Source organism: Taudactylus pleione, unplaced genomic scaffold, assembly GCF_031769625.1.
Source record: "Taudactylus pleione unplaced genomic scaffold, aTauple2 ptg000861l, whole genome shotgun sequence".
In the NCBI taxonomy this organism is placed as follows: domain Eukaryota; kingdom Metazoa; phylum Chordata; class Amphibia; order Anura; family Myobatrachidae; genus Taudactylus; species Taudactylus pleione.
In genome coordinates this window covers 357,311-375,055 of record NW_028285263.1, presented here as the reverse complement: position 1 = coordinate 375,055, position 17,745 = coordinate 357,311, and the positions used below count along the sequence as shown (strand labels likewise).

The 17,745-nt window shown below is 50.0% G+C and overlaps 1 protein-coding gene across 2 annotated transcripts in view; it reads left to right on the top strand.

Moving 5' to 3' along the window:
* Positions 1–16,826, top strand: part of ADISSP (adipose secreted signaling protein) — a 69,622-nt gene extending 52,796 nt beyond the window's left edge. For both annotated transcript variants that reach the window (XM_088458854.1, XM_088458855.1), the window contains 2 exons: positions 8,807–8,929; positions 14,973–16,826. In XM_088458854.1, coding sequence (XP_088314980.1) covers positions 8,807–8,929; positions 14,973–15,073 — 224 coding nt within the window. In that variant the 3' untranslated portion in view covers positions 15,074–16,826. The remainder of the gene's footprint in view (positions 1–8,806; positions 8,930–14,972) is intronic.
* Positions 16,827–17,745: the final 919 nt, after the last annotated feature.

The following is a 17,745-nucleotide window of genomic DNA, read 5'->3' as shown; positions in this document are numbered from 1 at the left end:
AGTCAGTACGTGTGAATGGAGTACTGTGTGATATAATGTATGCTGGGAGTCATTACATGTGACTGGAGTACTGTGTGATATAATGTATGCTGGGAGTCATTACGTGTGTGTGTGTGTGTGTGGAGTAATGTGTGATATAATGTATGCTGGGAGTCATTACATGTGAATGGAGTAATGTGTGATATAATGTATGCTGGGAGTCATTACATGTGACTGGAGTAATGTGTGATATAATGTATGCTGGGAGTGGAGTAATGTGTGATATAATGTATGCTGGGAGTCATTACATGTGAATGGAGTAATGTGTGATATAATGTATGCTTGGAGTCATTACATGTGACTGGAGTAATGTGTGATATAATGTATGCTGGGAGTCATTACATGTGAGTGGAGTAATGTGTGATATAATGTATGCTGGGAGTAATGACATGTGAGTGGAGTAATGTGTGATATAATGTATGCTGGGAGTCATTACATGTGAAGGGAGTAATGTGTGATATAATGTATGCTGGGAGTCATTACATGTGACTGGAGTAATGTGTGATATAATGTATGCTGGGAGTCATTACATGTGACTGGAGTAATGTGTGATATAATGTATGCTGGGAGTCAGTACATGTGACTGGAGTAATGTGTGATATAATGTATGCTGGGAGTCATTACATGTGACTAGAGTAATGTGTGCTGGGAGTCATTACATGTGAACGGAGTAATGTGTTATATAATGTATACTGGGAGTGGAGTTATGTGTGATATGTTTGCTGGGAGTCATTACATGTGACTGGAGTGGAGTAATGTGTGATATAGTGGATACTGGGAGTGGAGTAATGTGCGCTGCGAGTTATTACATGACAGCATTGTTACTCTATGGAGATACATAAGGCGGCTCTGACATTCTCCACAAACAGGAATCCCTGCTGGGAAATGTGATCTGTGGTGGGAATACAGAATATAGCAGCAGATGGGATCAGTCTATATTAGGGGATGAGGCTTCTCCAGCCTTTGCCCTGTGTGGTTTAGCCGTCTGTTGTGTGTTTACATTACATTACATTGTTTTTGGCTATAAAGTGGAAGCAAAACATTTTATATTAGAGAATGGTGCACAGTATATTGTCACAGTATATTGTCTTTTCCCAAATGCCCAGCGTATAACTCGGAGGTTGCTTAATTATTGCTGCCATATTAGTGCGAGAACCTGGTGAGCTATAAGCTCCCCTCTGGTCACTATCCCATATCTGGTTATATTAGGGATTTGTTCTTGTAAACGTGACGTTTTAACCTATTTATGACCTGACCCTGTAATGACAAGACTGCAGTCTTTTTATAAATATGGTGCACGGAGCGGTAGCCGTTGTGATGCGGTCAGACACCGCCCAGGCATGGTGATATGTTGTCTGTATACTGCACAGTGTGAGTCTGTAAGCTGAGGTAGGGGCAGTAGTGTGGTATGTAAGAGGGATTGGGGCGGCAGTGTGAGTCTGTAAGCTGAGGTAGGGGCAGTAGTGTGGTATGTAAGAGGGATTGGGGAGGCAGTGTGAGTCTGTGTAATATGAGGTAGGGGCAGTAGTGTGGTATGTAAGAGGGATTGGGGAGGCAGTGTGAGTCTGTAATATGAGGTAGGGGCAGTAGTGTGGTATGTAAGAGGGATTGGGGAGGCAGTGTGAGTCTGTAATATGAGGTAGGGGCAGTAGTGTGGTATGTAAGAGGGGTTGGGGTGGCAATGTGAGTCTGTAATATGAGGTAGGGGCAGTAGTGTAGTATGTAAGAGGGATTGGGGAGGCAGTGTGAGTCTGTAATATGAGGTAGGGTCAGTAGTGTGGTATGTAAGAGGGATTGGGGCAGTGGTAGGGACAGTAGTGTGTTATGTAAGAGGGATTGGGGTGGCCGTGTGAGTCTGTAATATGAGGTAGGGACAGTAGTGTGTTATGTAAGAGGGATTGGGGTGGCAGTGTGAGTCTGTAATATGAGGTAGGGGCGGTAGTGTGGTATGTAAGAGGGATTGGGGCAGTGGTAGGGGCAGTAGTGTGGTATGTAAGAGGGATTGGGGCAGTGGTAGGGGCAGTAGTGTGGTATGTAAGAGGGATTGGGGCGGCAGTGTGAGTCTGTAATATGAGGTAGGGGCAGTAGTGTGGTATGTAAGAGGGATTGGGGCAGTGGTAGGGGCAGTAGTGTGGTATGTAAGAGTGATTGGGGCGGCAGTGTGAGTCTGTAATATGAGGTAGGGTCAGTAGTGTGGTATGTAAGAGGGATTGGGGCAGTGGTAGGGGCAGTAGTGTGGTATGTAAGAGGGATTGGGGTGGCAGTGTGAGTCTCAGTGTAAAATGAGGTAGGGGCAGTAGTGTGTTATGTAAGAGGTATTGGGGCGGCAGTGTGAGTCTGTAATATGAGGTAGGGGCAGTAGTGTGGTATGGAAGAGGGATTGGGGCAGTAGTGTGGTATGTAAGAGGGATTGGGGCAGTGGTAGGGGCAGTAGTGTGGTATGTAAGAGGGATTGGGGCTGCAGTGTGAGTCTGTGTAATATGAGGTAGGGGCAGTAGTGTGGTATGTAAGAGGGATTGGGGAGGCAGTGTGAGTCTGTAATATGAGGTAGGGGCAGTAGTGTGATATGTAAGAGGTATTGGGGCGGCAGTGTGAGTCTGTAATATGAGGTAGGGGCAGTAGTGTGGTATGGAAGAGGGATTGGGGCAGTAGTGTGGTATGGAAGAGGGATTGGGGCAGTGGTAGGGGCAGTAGTGTGGTATGTAAGAGGGATTGGGGCGGCAGTGTGAGTCTGTAATATGAGGTAGGGGCAGTAGTGTGGTATGTAAGAGTGATTGGGGCAGTGGTAGGGGCAGTAGTGTGGTATGTAAGAGGGATTGGGGCAGTGGTAGGGGCAGTAGTGTGGTATGTAAGAGGGATTGGGGCGGCAGGGTGAGTCTAATATGATGTAGGGGCAGCAGTGTGGTATGTAAGGGATTGGGGCAGTGGTAGGGGCAGTAGTGTGGTATGTAAGAGGGATTGGGGCGGCAGTGTGAGTCTGTGTAATATGAGGTAGGGGCGGTAGTGTGGTATATAAGAGGGATTGGGGAGGCAGTGTGAGTCTGTAAGCTGAGGTAGGGGCAGTAGTGTGGTATGTAAGAGGGATTGGGGCGCCAGTGTGAGTCTTAGTGGTAGGGGCAGTAGTGTGGTATGTAAGAGGGATTGGGGTGGCAGTGTGAGTCTGTAAGCTGAGGTAGGGGCAGTAGTGTGGTATGGAAGAGGGATTGGTGCAGTGGTAGGGGCAGTAGTGTGGTATGGAAGAGGGATTCTGGAGGCAGTGTGAGTCTGTAATATGAGGTAGGGGCAGTAGTGTGGTATGTAAGAGGGATTGGGGCGGCAGTGTGAGTCTATAAAATGAGGTAGGGACAGTAGTGTGGTATGGAAGAGGGATAGGGGCAGTAGTTTGGTATGTAAGAGTGTTGGTGTGTGTGGATGGCTGTCTGTGGTGTTGGGGGGTGTGTGTGGTATGTAAGAGGGATTGGGGCAGTGGTAGGGGCAGTAGTGTGGTATGTAAGAGTGATTGGGGCGGCAGTGTGAGTCTGTAATATGAGGTAGGGTCAGTAGTGTGGTATGTAAGAGGGATTGGGGCAGTGGTAGGGGCAGTAGTGTGGTATGTAAGAGGGATTGGGGTGGCAGTGTGAGTCTCAGTGTAAAATGAGGTAGGGGCAGTAGTGTGTTATGTAAGAGGTATTGGGGCGGCAGTGTGAGTCTGTAATATGAGGTAGGGGCAGTAGTGTGGTATGGAAGAGGGATTGGGGCAGTAGTGTGGTATGTAAGAGGGATTGGGGCAGTGGTAGGGGCAGTAGTGTGGTATGTAAGAGGGATTGGGGCTGCAGTGTGAGTCTGTGTAATATGAGGTAGGGGCAGTAGTGTGGTATGTAAGAGGGATTGGGGAGGCAGTGTGAGTCTGTAATATGAGGTAGGGGCAGTAGTGTGATATGTAAGAGGTATTGGGGCGGCAGTGTGAGTCTGTAATATGAGGTAGGGGCAGTAGTGTGGTATGGAAGAGGGATAGGGGCAGTAGTTTGGTATGTAAGAGGGATTGGGGTGGCAGTGTGAGTCTGTAAGCTGAGGTAGGGGCAGTAGTGTGGTATGGAAGAGGGATTGGTGCAGTGGTAGGGGCAGTAGTGTGGTATGGAAGAGGGATTCTGGAGGCAGTGTGAGTCTGTAATATGAGGTAGGGGCAGTAGTGTGGTATGTAAGAGGGATTGGGGCGGCAGTGTGAGTCTATAAAATGAGGTAGGGACAGTAGTGTGGTATGGAAGAGGGATAGGGGCAGTAGTTTGGTATGTAAGAGTGTTGGTGTGTGTGGATGTATGTCTGGTGTTGGGGGGTGTGTGGATGGATGTCTGTGGTGTTGGGGTGTGTGGATGGATGTCTGTGTTGGGGGATGTGTGTGGATGGCTGTCTGTTGGGGGATGTGTGTGGATGGCTGTCTGTGGTGTTGGGGGGGGTGTGTGGATGGATGTCTGTGGTGTTGGGGGATGTGTGTGGATGGATGTCTGTGGTGTTGGGGGATGTGTGTGGATGGATGTCTGTGGTGGGGGTGTGTGGATGCATGTCTGTGGTGGTGGGGGGGTGTGGATGCATGTCTGTCGTGTTGGGGGATGTGTGTGGATGGCTGTCTGTGGTGTTGGGGGGTGTGTGTGGATGGCTGTCTGTGGTGTTGGGGGGTGTGTGTGGATGGCTGTCTGTGGTGTTGGGGGGTGTGTGGATGGCTGTCTGTGGTGTTGGGGGGTGTGTGGATGGCTGTCTGTGGTGTTGGGGGGTGTGTGTGGATGGCTGTCTGTGGTGTTGGGGGATGTGTGTGGATGGCTGTCTGTGGTGTTGGGGTGTGTGTGTGGATGGCTGTGGTGTTGGGGGGTGTGTGTGGATGGCTGTCTGTGGTGTTGGGGGGTGTGTGGATGGCTGTCTGTGGTGTTGGGGGATGTGTGTGGATGGATGTCTGTGGTGTTGGGGGATGTGTGTGGATGGATGTCTGTGGTGTTGGGGGATGTGTGTGGATGGATGTCTGTGGTGTTGGGGGATGTGTGTGGATGGATGTCTGTGGTGTTGGGGGATGTGTGTGGATGGATGTCTGTGGTGTTGGGGGATGTGTGTGGATGGATGTCTGTGGTGTTGGGGGATGTGTGTGGATGGATGTCTGTGGTGTTGGGGGATGTGTGTGGATGGATGTCTGTGGTGTTGGGGGATGTGTGTGGATGGATGTCTGTGGTGTTGGGGGATGTGTGTGGATGGATGTCTGTGGTGTTGGGGGATGTGTGTGGATGGACGGATGTCTGTGGTGTTGGGGGATGTGTGTGGATGGACGGATGTCTGTGGTGTTGGGGGGGGGGGGGGGGGTGTGCATGGATGTCTGGTGTTGGGGGGTGTGTGGATGGATGTATGTCTGTGGTGTTGGGGGGGGGGTGTGGATGGATGTCTGGTGTTGGGGGGTGTGTGTGGATGGCTGTCTGTGTTGGGGGGTGTGTGTGGATGGCTGTCTGTGGTGTTGGGGGGTGGGTGTGGATGGCTGTCTGTGGTGTTGGGGGGTGGGTGTGGATGGATGTCTGTGGTGTTGGGGGGTGTGTGTGGATGGATGTCTGTGGTGTTGGGGGGTGTGTGTGGATGGATGTCTGTGGTGTTGGGGGGTGTGTGTGGATGGATGTCTGTGGTGTTGGGGGATGTGTGTGGATGGATGTCTGTGGTGTTGGGGTGTGTGGATGTATGTAATGCCCCCAGAGCATGGTGTAGCTGGAGGGTGGGGATTGGAGTATATAACTGATATATAAATATTGATCATATGATAAAATTGCTGCCTTTCCCTCCCTATAGATACAGAACCTTCTCCCTGCAGTCTGTGTAACGTTATAGCGGATATATAAATGCTGTGATTACAGCCTCCGCCTCCCGTAGTGTTAGACAGCTATTACTCTGTAATACGAGCAGTGAATCATACAGATGTTCTATCTTAATAAGTAAGAGCGCACTAATAGATACCTGCCCTCTGAGGCACGATCGCCCATTACTGAAATTATCCTGGGCCCAGGGAAAATTGGTTTAAGATTTGCAAACTGATTAGGAGAATTAAAGCTTTCTACAAATAGCAATGTAATGTCATTTCCTCGGCAGCAGAGCTGAGAGCTTGGAGGCTGGGAATGGCCACTGACGTCTGCATGCAGGCACCAGGTTTTCAGAACAGACGGTCTCCAGTTTAATGTGGTTCCTGTGCCTGCCTTCAGACCCCCACTAACCTGACATCCCCCTTATGTTATCTGCGTCCGAGCACTCTGGGAGCGGCCACGGCTGTGATGTTATAGGATAAAACTATTAACATGCCAGCGTGACCTCTGTCAGGCCCCATATATAGGTGACTGCAGAGGAGCAGCTATCCCCTATATCACAGCCCATGTATCGAGGTGTCTGGCAGAGGAGCAACTGTCCCCTATATCACAGCCCATGTATAGAGGTGTCTGGCAGAGGAGCAGCTGTCCCCTATATCACAGCCCGTATATAGAGGTGACGGGCAGAGGAGCAGCTGTCCCCTATATCACAGCCCATATATAGAGGTGTCGGGCAGAGGAGCAGCTGTCCCCTATATCACGGCCCGTATATAGAGGTGTCGGGGAGGAGCAACTGTCCCCTATATCACAGCCCATATATAGAGGTGTCGGGCGCAGGAGCAGCTGTCCCCTATAGCACATATATAGAGGTGTCGGGCAGGGGAGCAGCTGTCCCCTATATCACAGCCCATATATAGAATTGATAGGCAGAGGAGCAGCTGTCCCCTATATCACGGCCCGTATATATAGAGGTGTCGGGGAGGAGCAGCTGTCCCCTATATCACGGTCCGTATATAGAGGTGGCAGGCAGAGGAGCAGCTGTCCCCTAAAGCACGGCCCCTATATAGAATTGACGGGCAGAGGAGCAGCTGTCCCCTATATCACGGCCCGTATATAGAGGTGTCTGGCAGAGGAGCAACTGTCCCCTATACCACAGCCCATATATTGAGGTGTCTGGCAGAGGAGCAGCTGTCCCCTATATCACGGCCTGTATATAGAGGTGTCTGGCAGAGGAGCAACTGTCCCCTATATCACGGTCCCTATATAGAATTGACGGGCAGAGGAGCAGCTGTCCCTTATATCACAGCCCGTATATAGAGGTGTCTGGCAGAGGAGCAACTGTCCCCTATATCACGGCCCATATATAGAGGTGTCTGGCAGAGGAGCAGCTGTCCCCTATATCACGGCCCGTATATAGAGGTGTCGGGGAGGAGCAGCTGTCCCCTATATCACGGCCCGTATATTGAGGCGGCGGGCAGAGGAGCAACTGTCCCCTATATCACAGCCCATATATAGAGGTGTCTGGCAGAGGAGCAGCTGTCCCCTATATCACGGCCCGTATATAGAGGTGGCGGGCAGAAGAGCAGCTGTCCCCTATATCACAGCCGTATATAGAGGTGTCTGAGAGAGGAGCAGCTTTCCCCTATATCACAGCCCGTATATAGAGGTGTCTGGCAGAGGAGCAGCTGTCCTCTATATCACAGCCCGTATATAGAGGTGGCGGGCAGAAGAGCAGCTGTCCCCTATATCCTGGCCCGTATATAGAGGTGTCTGGCAGAGGAGCAACTGTCCCCTATATCACAGCCCATATATAGAGGTGTCGGGCAGAGGAGCAGCTGTCCCCTATATCACGGCCGTATATAGAGGTGACGGGCAGAGGAGTCGCTGTCCCCTATATCACAGCTGTATATAGAGGTGTCGGGCAGAGGAGTAGCTGTCCTCTATATCACAGCCCATATATAGAGTTGTCGGGCAGAGGTGCAGCTGTCCCCTATATCACGGCCGTATATAGAGGTGACGGGCAGAGGAGTCGCTGTCCCCTATATCACAGCCGTATATAGAGGTGTCTGGCAGAGGAGCAACTGTCCCCTATATCACAGCCCATATATAGAGGTGTCGGGCAGAGGAGCAGCTGTCCCCTATATCACGGCCGTATATAGAGGTGACGGGCAGAGGAGTCGCTGTCCCCTATATCACAGCTGTATATAGAGGTGTCGGGCAGAGGAGTAGCTGTCCTCTATATCACAGCCCATATATAGAGGTGTCGGGCAGAGGAGCAGCTGTCCCCTATATCACGGCCGTATATAGAGGTGACGGGCAGAGGAGTCGCTGTCCCCTATATCACAGCCGTATATAGAGGTGTCGGGCAGAGGAGTAGCTGTCCTCTATATCACAGCCCGTATATAGAGGTGTCTGGCAGAGGAGCAGCTGTCCCCTATATCACGGCCCGTATATAGAGGTGTCGGGGAGGAGCAGCTGTCCCCTATATCACGGCCCATATATAGAGGTGTCTGGAGAGGAGCAGCTGTCCCCTATATCACGGCCCGTATATAGAGGTGGCGGGCAGAGGAGCAGCTGTCCCTTATATCACATCCCGTATATAGAGGTGGCGGGCAGAGGAGCAGCTGTCCCCTATATCACGTCCCATATATAGAGGTGGCGGGCAGAGGAGCAGCTGTCCCCTATATCACGTCCCGTATATAGAGGTCGCGGGGAGACAAGTTAATTACAGAATGGGGAGAGCAGGATGGAGAACCTGTAGGGAGGGGGCAGCTTTTTATTCAGACCCTCTGTGGGGGACTGAGGGAGGGTGTGCGCCCTGTGTAGTTATTGGGTATCATTATGAGACAGCCGCTGCGTTATCCAGCTATGTAACCAGGTGACCCACAGACAGATCCTCTCGCCTGTGTATGAGTGATCACATGTAAGGTTAGATGTTTATATGCTTGCGTGTTCTCTCTCTGCAGGACATGGCATCACCTGCGAGTACACGGCACATAAGGAAGGCGTGCTAAAGGAAGAGATGATCCTGGCCAGTGAGGCGAATGACAAGACTTTCATCAAGGTGATGGTGCAGGCGCGAGTTCTGGGTAAGGGATTATATATCTGTGTAGCGTAACGTCTGGAGCTCTCCTGTCATTGGTCCCACAGTCCGGGGGAGGTTCTGTTTATCTTCCGCGGCATCTCCAGGATTCATCCTTTCCTCACCCCAGATGCAGTGGAGACCTCATCTTGACATTTATAACCTTCTCCTGTCTGTCCTCCCTCTACGCTGCCTCTCATCTTGCTAATGTATCCTTACCGCTGCTGCTCTCCTCGTTCCCTTCTCTCGCTGCACAGCATCTGCGTCCCCCCTTCAGCCTGTTTCACTGGCTACCTCTCCCCCCTCAGTCACTCCTCTTCTAGGTCCACACTCCCTCCTGCCCTCTCCTCCTCACCCCTACTCTTGTCACTGGCTGCCTCTCCCCCCTCAGTCACTCCTCTTCAAGGTCCTCACTCCCTCCTGCCCTCTCCTCTCCTCCTCACCCCTACTCTTGTCACTGGCTGCCTCTCCCCCCTCAGTCACTCCTCTTCTAGGTCCACACTCCCTCCTGCCCTCTCCTCCTCACCCCTACTCTTGTCACTTCCTGCCATCTCCACCTCCGCAATTTCTCCCGGTGCGCCCCCTGCCCCTTTCCCTGGCACACCCTCCCTGGCTTTCTTCCTCTCTCCCAAGCTTCCCTGGAGAGACACCTGTTCACTAAAGCCTACCAGCCGACCTCTTACCTCCTCACACTGTCTTTCCTAGTTCACCCTCCAGCAGTTACCCTCCCCAACCTTCTCTTACATCCACCTTCCCTTGTAGGCTCCCAGGCAGGGCCCTCTCACCTCTTGCTCCTATTCCTGCACTGTCCTTCTCACCAGTGCTCCTTGTCCGTCTGCTTTTCCACCTCTGCTACTCTGACACTGCTCGCCCATGGGATGGGTAGAGGATCAGGGAGTCCCCTGCAACTCTCTACAGCGGTATCTGTGGCTTTACTGCACTGTTTGTATTTATGCCTTGTACTCACTGTTATGTCCTTGTTGTTAGATGCTGGACTATAGATCTACATGAAAAAGCTCGACAATGTCTAGATAGGCACCAGATGTTAGACAATAGGTCGATACTTTTATTTTTTTTTGTTTTGTTAGGGTTAGGCACTTACCGGAGCGTTAGGTTTAGGCACCAGAAGGCACCTACCCTGACGGTTAGGGTTAGGCACCAGGTGGGAGGGTTAGGGTGAAGATTAGGGTTACAAACCAGAAAAAACATGTCGACCATTCTCACGTCGAACTGTTGACCATTTGTACCCGTGGACCATCTTCCATGTCGACCTTTAGTGTGTCAACTTTTTGTCCCTGTTGACCTTTTCTGTCTAACATCTGGGGCCAAATGTAATAGGGTGAGAGTTTAGCGGCAGCCTCTCACATTGCTCCAGTTTTATCTTCAAAATGGGAAAAAAAAATCTCTGGATGAGAGTTTAAATCATGAGGTTTTTTTTTTTTTTGTAGTCTAAAAACAGGTGAGTTTGCACATTGGGCGACTTTAAAAAGTCAGAGTTTACTGCTGAACTCTCTCTCTATTACATTTGGCCTCTGGTGTCTATCTGGTCATTGTCGACCTTTTTCATGTAGATCTATTATACCACACCCGGCACAGAGTAAAGCAATATAGTCATTTCCATCTATTATATATATATATATATATATATAAAAAAACCACCAATGTCCCGGCACTCACTTGTAAATAACAAATGCTTGCGCTGGTGCCCTCCTAGGAACAAGGCTGTTCCAATACAAAGACTGATAGGCGGCACTCAACGTCTTTTAAAAAAGAGTAACTTTTAATCCAACGGCGTCACACACACACACACCCCCCCCGCCCCCCTTTCTTATCAATGAACTAGTTCAACACAGGTGACGGCTATCAAACATTACCAGTGAAATCCAGGAACAGAGCATTGTGTCCCTCCTGGAGAGGGTCATGTTGGGAGGTATGGTGTATGATTATTATGTACAGTAGCTGTGTGTACAGTGTTAGAGGCCTTTGTGGTAGTGGCACTTTGTGCTGTAACATTCGTCAGAGCTGTGAGTCGGATCCAGTATTCGTCCCCAGTGTGTGTCTGTTACCCTCAGCCCGTTTTGTTATTCCGGGGGTGTACCGAGACGCGATCTCCGCTGGTTACAGATGGAAGCATTTCATAAACAGCTCAGCATTTTAAATGGAAATGTTCAGCGTTGGCTTAAAAGGTTTTATAAAGTGCCTGCGGTATAATTATACATTTCCTTTTCCCCGCTACAGCTGTAATGCTGGATTTCCTGTCGTTCTTCAGATCCAGCCTGAATTGGGAGACTTTAATCTCTCGTCATTTTGTATTTATGTAAAGTAATCAGCCATAACTGACAGTAATATGGACATTTCACAAAAAGCCCAAACCTAGATCCTATTGACGTATGTCTGTGTGGGTGGATAGGGCTTATTTCATCCAGTATATGGGAGCGTGGGGCCGGTCTGCCTAGGGGCAAAGCAGAGTCCAATGGAGTTACCTGCATCCTCTCCAGGATGGGCTGGGTATGGGATGCCACCAGTCAATATACAGACAGCAGCATCCTGACAGTCAGGACCCCCAACACTACCAGGTAAGTACCCTTACCCCTAACCCTTCCTCCCCTAGTGCCTAACCCTTCCTCCCCTAGTGCCTAACCCTTCCTCCCCTAGTGCCTAACCCTTCCTCCCCTAGTGCCTAACCCTTCCTCCCCTAGTGCCTAACCCTTCCTCCCCTAGTGCCTAACCCTTCCTCCCCTTAGTGCCTAACCCTTCCTCCCCTTAGTGCCTAACCCTTCCTCCCCTTAGTGCCTAACCCTTCCTCCCCTTAGTGCCTAACCCTTCCTCCCCTTAGTGCCTAACCCTTCCTCCCCTTAGTGCCTAACCCTTCCTCCCCTTAGTGCCTAACCCTTCCTCCCCTTAGTGCCTAACCCTTCCTCCCCTTAGTGCCTAACCCTTCCTCCCCTTAGTGCCTAACCCTTCCTCCCCTTAGTGCCTAACCCTTCCTCCCCTTAGTGCCTAACCCTTCCTCCCCTTAGTGCCTAACCCTTCCCCCCCCTCCCCCCTTAGTGCCTAACCCTTCCCCCCCCTCCCCCCTTAGTGCCTAACCCTTCCCCCCCCTCCCCCCTTAGTGCCTAACCCTTCCCCCCCCTCCCCCCTTAGTGCCTAAACCCTCCCCCTCAATACTTGCGTTCATGATGGCGGCGGTTGGGATACTGGAGCCGGGAATTCCGGTGCTGGTATTTTGACCTTTGGCATCCCGCACACCGGCATGCTGACTACATCCCCTCCAGACTTTCTATACTGACTTTATTGTGTTTCAGTGACGGCGGATGATCGGAGGTCTGTGAGATTGTGTGAATGGAAACCAGAATGGGTTACCCGGGCCCTTGGGGAATGTTTAGGTGATAGTTAATGGTGTAGTTTGGCTCGTGCACCCATGTGATCAATTGCACTCGTACCATGTGATCAGTGATGGGAGATGGGGCAGAAAGACCCATCCAAAATGTGCTGAGCTCGTCATACAGGTACATTTGTTGTATACGTTTTTTTTTTCACTTTAATAAAAATAGCGCCCCCCCCCCCCCCCCCCCCCCCCCAACCATCTCCTTTCCTCACCCCGTCCCATGCCAAGGACAGCCAGCTTTTGGGTGATATCACCCCGGTGATTGGCCAGAGGGAGTTGCCCTGCTGGTGATGCATCTACGCTGCTCATTACAGCTGGCTGTTGGGACGTCACCCGTGGACTGACGGGGGCCATGGCATAGTGCTTGCGTTACCCTGTTGGTTGGGAGAAGGGTGCACAGCACAGATTAGATGTACAGATCGCTGCCGGCCATTCTGAGATCTCTATACCGTGCTGTATGTGTAGGAAGATTGGATAGAGGATAACGGGTGGTACTGTGCCTGCAGCATCCTCTTCCTAACCAGGTCCTGGGAGGGAGTTTGTGACATCGTAGCTTCATCCTATGTACCGAGAGCCCTTCATTTAGTGACTCTTCTATAATAGCTGGATGTTTCTGTGATAATGAGCCGCTGTCCTTTCTCTCCTATTACACGTCACGCGGTCTGGTGCGGAATCTGCCTTCTGTGGGGCATGCTCCTAGATGTGACCGGCGCTGGGTCCATTAGCTGCGCTCGTGTCACATCACACTAGTATGTACAGCTTGTTCAGGGTAGCGGGTGGGGGGAGCGGGGGCTTTGGGGTGTAGATGCTGCAGCTATTAGGGGATGAAAACCATTTCTGGATATTGACATACTTTATCCTGTCACGGTCTCTTCCTGTCCTGTGTGCACATCTTTCATTCAGGGAAACATTATACTGATGATCATTAGAACTGAATGATCCACTAAATACTGTGATACTTCCACTATGAGACCAGTCGTTCAACAAAAACTGCGCTGCCCGTGTCCTTGATAACCATTATAAGTGTCATTTTCTCAGGCGTCCCCTGTGCGGAGTATCTGGGCCCTTGTGCGGTGCGAGGCACCCAATGCCTCACACAAGCCTTTGTCCACCTTTATGATGGCAATAGCATGGGGGAGGGGGGAAAAGTAAATGTGGTCCTCACCTGGATGCCTGGCTGGGGCTGATAGAGATGGGATGTGGGGACGTGCAGAGAGCGAGTAGATGGATAATGAGAGGGGCTTATTGGCAGTATAAGTTAGCATGGTTATTTCAGAGCGTCCTCAGATCGCGTTAAGCACACGGTGACGCTACTGGCCTGAACCCTAATGTAGGACCTGGATGCAGTCACTTTGCTGTGTGGGATTTTCCTCGTCTCCTATGTTGCGTGTTATAGATACAGCAGCGTTCTATGGCGATGCTGACCTAGCGCCGGTCGTTGTGTGTCTGGCAGTCGTCGTGTATTGAGCGTACACCATTATATTGGATTCCTGTAGTTAATCCAGGAGAAACCTTCCGCAGCAGTGACACGAGGGTCTGCCCTGGCCGATGCAGAGGGGGTGTCTGGTCATTGGAGTGATTATTCAGGTAGTGCTGATCTCCCTCTCATTTATGTTAGTACGTGTTGGACCATATTGGGTGCTGAAGGGAAGTAATTGTATGGTTCCCTCTCCCTCCCATAGAAAATGTCTATGTGCAAACTTCGGGACGGAAGATATCCGAGGGTGTGCGGATTGTGGGGGAATCTCTCTAATGCTCATACACACGGAAAGATTTTCTAGCCAACTAGTTGATTGGTTGGAATGAGAATCTGGTAACGTATGGGAGTAACTGATGATCAGCAATTTGCTCCTAAATGCCAGAAAACAGATGAAAATGGCGTCAGACAAGTTTGAACAAATTGTTCAGATCAAACATTTAACAAACAGATTTTGTCCATTTTCCGGTGTTTGGGAGCAAATTGCTGAATGTCATTTGCTTTCATATTATACCAGATTTTCATTCCAACCAATCAACTAGTTGGACAGAAAATCTTTGTATGTACCCAGCCTTAGACTGGACTTGGCTGCATAGTAAATGGAAAGTCTAATACCTCAGCTCTGTCACGGTGGGGAGACTTCTCCATGTATATATTTTATATAAAGTGACTTTTGATGTAGGCTCAGTGGCCCTCTCTGTGTGGCAGGTAGTATACGCCTAAATCCACACTATGGGCCCCTCGGCTCCCATATCACGTCCCTGCGCTGGTAGCGGGAGCTGAGCGCGCCGTCTCTGCCCCTTTACTGACAGCTGAACGAAGGCATTATAATACTGAGTAGTGCAAATTCCCAGCACACAGAGCTCCTGCAGCAGAGACTGAGGCGCTGAACTCTAATTGGCCGTTATCAGAAGCGTCCATCGCCAGAACAAGCTGGTAATGGTGACAAGGCGCAGTGATGTACAACTTGTTCAGTACTTTCAGTGAGATCATATATTATATGTATATATGTTTATGTATGGCTGTACAGATTTCTTTATGTCCAACTCATTCGTAAACCAAACCGAGAAATATTCTGCATATCGCCTTGTAATGAGCTCGTTAATGTGACGCTGATGAGGAATTGTATAGAACGTTGTGGCCGTCTCAGGTGTTCTGTCATAAATATTTATTCCTCTCTTGCAGACCGCCACCATGGTACGCCGATGCTGCTGGACGGAGTGCGGTGTATCGGCGCAGAGCTGGAGTACGACTCGGAGCAGAGTGACTGGCACGGCTTCGACTGACGGACGTTCACCTTATGGCGCAGCTCTTCTTCAGGCGTAAACCTAAGAAATAACCATGAGAACTGTAGGGATTGCAAGGGAGCGGTGGGGTCTCCGTACGTTTCAGTGCTGGTAGGGGGGCACTTTGGCTGAGCGTTCTCAGCCTGTGTCTTGAGTATATGCAGGGTGTGAGCTCTTCAGCCCGTGCTCTGTGTAACTGTATCCCCATATATCAGCCTCTGCCTATACCCCAGTGTTGTGTCTGCACCCTGCTTCCATGTACATCCTGCATTATACAACTGCCAGCAGGAGACGTTCCCAGTGCCCCCCATAACCTCCACCCAGTGATGCCCGCTTTATCTATTCCAGTACTCCGTCAGATGCAGTGATACATGACAGCTGGGGGACTGCACCCATGAGGAGACTGCGCAGTGTCCACACCCGTGTGACATTAACTGGCATAAAGAATAAATCTTGTAGTGAAGTTGGCCGCATATAGCAATGTACATTCTTGGCCACTGCTTGTCTGTCTTGTTATGGAGATAATTATTGTGTTCCGGTATGAAGTTTATATTTCCCATCAGATGAATCTCTGTATCCTCTCTTCCTGTATCTGTATTGTGATGGACGGCTGGGTTACTCCATCCGTGTTACCGCTCCGCCCCGAGCTCTCCTGTGAAGGATAATAATGATGTGTAATGAGGACGTGCGCACCAGTGTCAGGGGAACTGTCCGCATACTTCTCACTGCATTGTGGGAAATTAATCTTTATCTGTCGCTGCTTCCTAAACTTTGGCCTTTCGTGTACAACTCCCCAGAGAGGGGTCAGCAATCACATGAATATAATCTGTACTTCTGAACGCAAATTGATTGGTCGAAACTCTGAAGCTGAAGTTTTCACGACGGTTCCCTGGTGTAGGGAGACTATGCATGAGCTAAAGTGTCCTGGAAGACGCTGATGTGCTCTGGGGAAGGCTGCTGCTACATTCATCATGGAGAATATAAAGTCACACGCTACATGTGAATCTTGTCTGGTTGACCTGTGTGGCTGCACTGGAAACATACATTCTCATAATGTCTAATATACACCCAGTTATATGGCTCATTCATGATTTCTGACATGTTACCTGGTGCATCCTAGTACCGGTCTCCTACTATGAATGTCAGACATATTAGGTGGATGGATACATCCTGTGCTATACCCAGTGCTGGTATCTCTGGATTTAGGAAGTGAATTACCATTGGTCAATATACAAACAAATTGTGTGTGTTTATGCCCTAAATGTTCGTTTGGTACAGCATTAAACCTAAACACAAGGGAAGGTGGCCATTTTGTTGAAGACATAGTGTTACATCCATCATTGGGCTTTAGCTGCACAGTATCTAGGAGGGAGAGGGGGCTATTTACAAAGTGTCACAATGTGCAGCGACTTCTAGCAATGAGGCAGCAGTTAGCTTCCCCGGCTGGTGTGTGATTGCTGCCTAGTGGTCATTGTGTTAGGGAATGACCCCCCCCCCCCCCAGCGCGCGATCGTGCGCACAGACGCTGAGGGGAGAGTGGTCTGGTTCCTGCAGTGCTGTTATCAGTGAGAATGTGCCGCCATCTGTGTCCTGTTGTCAGCACATGGTTCTACTGTGAAATAGATTATATATATATATATTTCGTACACATTACACACAATGTACAGAGCAGCTGCAGGATCTCATGTCCCAAATTGTCATCTCAAGCAGGTAGAGCCTCTGTACTATCTGTCATTTCCCCAATTATCTACTATCCATGATGTGTAACGTATATAGACCTAACTGCAGTGTACAATCCAGAGCCTCTGCACTACCTGTCCTTTCCCCAGTGATACCCTGATATCCGGTGTGTGTAATGTATAACGTCACGACTGCAGTGTACAATCCAGAGCCTCTGCACTACCTGTCATTTCCCCAGTGATACCCTGATATCCGGTGTGTGTAATGTATAACGTCACGACGGCTGTGTACAATCCAGAGCCTCTGCACTACCTGTCCTTTCCCCAGTGATACCCTGATATCCGGTGTGTGTAATGTATAACGTCACGACTGCAGTGTACAATCCAGAGCCTCTGCACTACCTGTCATTTCCCCAGTGATACCCTGATATCCGGTGTGTGTAATGTATAACGTCACGACTGCAGTGTACAATCCAGAGCCTCTGCACTACCTGTCATTTCCCCAGTGATACCCTGATATCCGGGGTGTGTAATGTATGACGTCACGATGGCCGTGTACAATCCAGAGCTTCTGCACCGTCTCACACTTTCCTGTTCCCCGACTTCATTTTCCATATTTTATTACTACCTTGTGTCACCAGAATGTTTGGACTATAGAAAGTGAGGCAGGCACGGTGCCTCGTGCCTCTCTATAGTGTTATTATTTCCTATTGTAGTGTATGGTCAATCATAATCCAAAGACTCAACGTGCTACGAGAGGTGGACGCCCTCATTAGTGGCAGCTGGAAACAATCTCTATACTGTATACCCCTCCCGTAGTCCTCATCCAGGAGACGTTATTACATACCCTCTGCTGTTTTACAGCCGGTACAGCATCTTTATATAATAGCAAGTGGCTACAGTGTGGCGTGACCCCGTGTCTAAAGAGTAACTGTACTGCGCTAAGATGGCCTGCTGTAATGGGCCTATAAGGTGGCCTGCTGTAATGGGCCT